The sequence below is a fragment of the Anarrhichthys ocellatus genome, unplaced genomic scaffold (genome assembly GCF_004355925.1).
Source record: "Anarrhichthys ocellatus isolate YVR2014 unplaced genomic scaffold, GSC_Weel_1.0 scaffold52, whole genome shotgun sequence".
In the NCBI taxonomy this organism is placed as follows: domain Eukaryota; kingdom Metazoa; phylum Chordata; class Actinopteri; order Perciformes; family Anarhichadidae; genus Anarrhichthys; species Anarrhichthys ocellatus.
The window spans coordinates 375,420-379,252 of NW_022280082.1; the positions used below are offsets into that span (position 1 = coordinate 375,420).

General features: G+C 43.2%; 1 protein-coding gene across 1 annotated transcript in view; it reads left to right on the forward strand.

Moving 5' to 3' along the window:
• sash1a (SAM and SH3 domain containing 1a) overlaps window positions 1-3,833 on the forward strand; it is a 30,570-nt gene that overhangs the window by 6,502 nt on the left and 20,235 nt on the right. The window contains exon 2 of the mRNA XM_031870275.1: window positions 887-985. Coding sequence (XP_031726135.1) covers window positions 887-985 — 99 coding nt within the window. The remainder of the gene's footprint in view (window positions 1-886; window positions 986-3,833) is intronic.

Here is a 3,833-nt window from a genome sequence, read left to right on the forward strand (position 1 = left end):
GGGGGGGGCTCTGGTGCATTGTGGTTTTTCTCTCTCGGTGGACATGGTGGATAATAACTTGGCTTTCCTTTACATTTCCTTCCATTTCTTTTTCAATCGATTTGTGATTATTGTTCTTTTCATGTGCCTTCTTCTTTCTTTACCTCCCCTTCTGTAATGCCTTGCTCATGGGTAGCATGTCCGTCCGGCAGCATTCGAGTACAGGATTACTCTCCACAAAGCAGCTTGTTAATTATCTTCTTACCGTTTTTTTTTGTCAGAACTTTGATTTTCTTTTGGCCAATGCGTAGCTTGATCCCAGCTTCCCGCTCTAGTGATTGACACTCCGTTAAACCAATCGATGATCAGCCTTTTGTGGAAAGTCGATTCAACTTCTTGTTGTGCTTGCGTGTCTTTATTTAGTGTGTTCAGTATACCACTGATCAACACCATCATAATGTCTTCTATTATTGTCAGTGTAGTGATAGGTAGTATGTGCCTCGGGATGAAGGAGACTATTAACTAATACAATTCAATCTACTTTTCAGTTCACTTTTTTAATTTATGGTGTCAGATTTATGTCTGCTCAGAAAGGCTGGCATGAATCTTCATGACAAAAAAATCATACCACACTGAAGAGAAGGCTCTAGACATTTTAGAATAGATTAATGCTTTTCATAAAACATAACAGGCTTTTAGTTCAGTGATTGTTTGCACAACCATCACCAAACTCGGCTTATTGTACACACCATTTATTTACCACTTATCGTCTTGTCTGTACACATGCACTGTGAATGCAATCGGTTGACTCCTATCAATTGTTAGCCTATGGAGAGATGCATGCTGGGTGAGAGTGGATGGCCCCGCCCTGTTCCTCTGCCTCTCTAAACTCTTCTTCTCCACGTAGCTGAAGGAGTATGAGCGCAGCAGACAGTCCAGCAGTACTGACACTGCAGAGTGGACTGACGGATCTGCATCCAATCTAAACCAGTCCTCAAACTGCAACGTAAGTACACCCCACCCCATCATCCCAACTCTGACCACCCCCCAAAAAACCTGACCTCTCCCCTTCTACTCTACCTCTCTAAACACTCTCACCTTTAAGTTTTCAGCCAAGGAGGTTGTGGAGGTGGATGACCGTTATTATTTCAACATGTGTGCATGGGTGTATGTGTGTTTATTCAGATTCAGAAGACTGTAAATCAACTAGTTTTCCGAGCTTGATGTATCTGCCTATATATTTTCCCCTTTAAATATTCTCAATTCTGGACAGTTATATATGCCATTGCATAAACCACCTTTACTCAACTTTTATCTTGCCGTCCTCTCCCTTTATCTCCCCTTCTCTCTCTGCTTTTCATGTTTTTTTGGCCAGACTGCAAATCCGCCTTTGCGCATATATCCTCTCCACCATGTCATGTGCGTCTTAACACTATGGGAGTTACTCTGTGTGAGTCTTGGGCCATCGCTTAACTCGGTTCTCTGAGGCTGCGCTCATGAATTGGCAGTCACAATAAGATATCTGCAATATGTTGAGATTCCTCTCTTTCATATTTTATTCATCTTCATCCTGTCATGAGAATTTCAAATATGTCCTCAACAAAAGTCAAAATTGGCTGCTGTAGTGCCAAGGAAATTGTCTTTTTGGAAATTTAGGCCAGGTCTGTCTCCATCAATCAGTTGTAATTGTGGGGAGTCCATAGCGGCGGTGGCTCTTGTTAGCTGTGATTTTTGTCAGCTGTGATCTGTGGAGAGAAAGCCTCCAGACGTTTGAGTATTCTTTGTGGAGCGGAGCTGGAGCTCAGACAGTCAGGTTATGTTGAATGTAGTTTTAGTGTCTGTTAAAAATCGATCAGTTCTCTCCGTTGTCTGTTGGCATATGTTGATGTGTTGTTTTTTTTTCTTCCTTTTTTAGATATAGATGAGCTCTGATTTACATTCACAGTGGTCACGGCGGCTTTTCATTAGTTCTGTACTGTATGCCATCATATGGGAATAACAAGCAGTCACACAGTCTCACACACTGACTCACTTTACTGGAAATGAGTTTATGCATACAAAGAATTTCCAAGTACTCTGAAGATATTTCCCTGCACATGTGTATGAGTGCGATTTTGAAATATGTTACTAATTCCTGACTAAACAGCACTGATGTTTTCTTAAACCAGTCTCTTGCATTTACATTTCAATCCCTTTTATGCAGCTACATGCATGTGCATTTCATGTTCTTACTGTTAAAGTAAATGGAAGTCTGACCCTACAGCCTTCACACAGACTTTGCTATGGATCCTGGGTAATGCTGCTTTCCCTAAATCACAATTTATTTTAAGTGGATGAATATGCTTCAAAGAGAGATGTGCTACACATTCATAGCACATTCATAGCCACCACAGTCATTTTATGGTTTGCATTCATAAACTCGATAAAATCCGATCTACGTGTCTGTTACTTACTGTAACCGAATCAGTAAATTCATGAATAAGGAATCATGCAAAATAGTTTTGTTGCCAGGGTTCCTTATTAATGTCTTCTTCTGTGTGATGATTGATGATTTCCTTCCGTATGAAAAACAGGTTAATCATGCCATACATAACCTCAGCTCAAGTTCTGTCTGGCTGTTTGATGTAGGTACATGAATTGTGCACGAGTTTGCTGATCATCTTCTCAGCCTGTCAACCGTCACGTTACCCCTCTGCTGCCAGACGCTCACTTCCTGTGGGAAGAAGATTGATCGATTGAGGGGATTTCACAGACAGGGGAGAGGATGGAAGAGTTACTGAAGGGGTATTGTTAGAGGAACACACAACTCGGCTCTGAAGGCTGTGAATAAATACAAGAGCTGGAGGCAGAGAGGAAACAAGGGAGAGAAAAATACAGACGATAAAGACATTTCTCTTACCCCCCCCAGGCCCCGAAAAAAGGGGAGTTCTGTGTTCCCCTTTGCCCCGAGTAGCAAAATTGGCCACTTCAGGAAATATTGCTGCTCTGCTGGGACCTCTATTGGTGTCACACAATGCCCCCTCTTCCCCCTAAAGAATGGAATTAGGTCATCCCCAAATTAAAATAGTTTTCCATGTCTGTGTGCGCATATAGACATGTTAATGTACAGCTCATGCTTGTAGCCGACATGTTTGCAATATACAATCTTTGGCTGCTCTGTGCCTTCCTTTGATGCTGTCTTTCCCCGGTCGGTCTTCCTCCGGCGATCGGAGCCCACATTCCAGCGCTGGCCATTATCGATGTGGGGGCCAAGGCAGGGTCAGAGGGGCTCAAATGCTGGGATTGTTCTCCATGCACAACACGCCTTTTCTCTGCTAGCCGTGCGGCACGGCACTTCTAAACAGTCCCTCATTCCTCAGAGCTGAATTCACTAACAGGCTGCGTCTGTGTCAGCCAGCATCTGCACACGGGCACAGATATTATTTTGGATTGTGCCTGCGTGAGAATGTGGTTGGCGCATCATGGATTTGTGGGACCCACTCTTGCTAACCGGTTGGATGCTAACACAGAACTCGGGACATTGCTGTTTTTAATGAGGCGGTAAGTTTTATGGGACACTTAGCTTGTTCCTTTTGATGATTGTCCTGTTCTGTTTTTGTGGTGCAGGATGACAGAAAGATTTTGGTGTGCACCATGAGGATGTTGGTTTGTAGTGTTCTAAGTTAAACTGCAGCTCTAAAGTTATGGGAAAGTAATTTGTGAAGTGAAATGGCAATTGTGGCGGGGGTATTGTTGCTTTGACCTTGATTTCGTTGGCCGCCTTTCAACCCTGCTTGATTCATGGCCTCCTATGTTTGGCTTCCTCTCTGTGTGTGTGTGTGTGTGTGTGTGTGTGTGTGTGTGTGTGTGTGTGT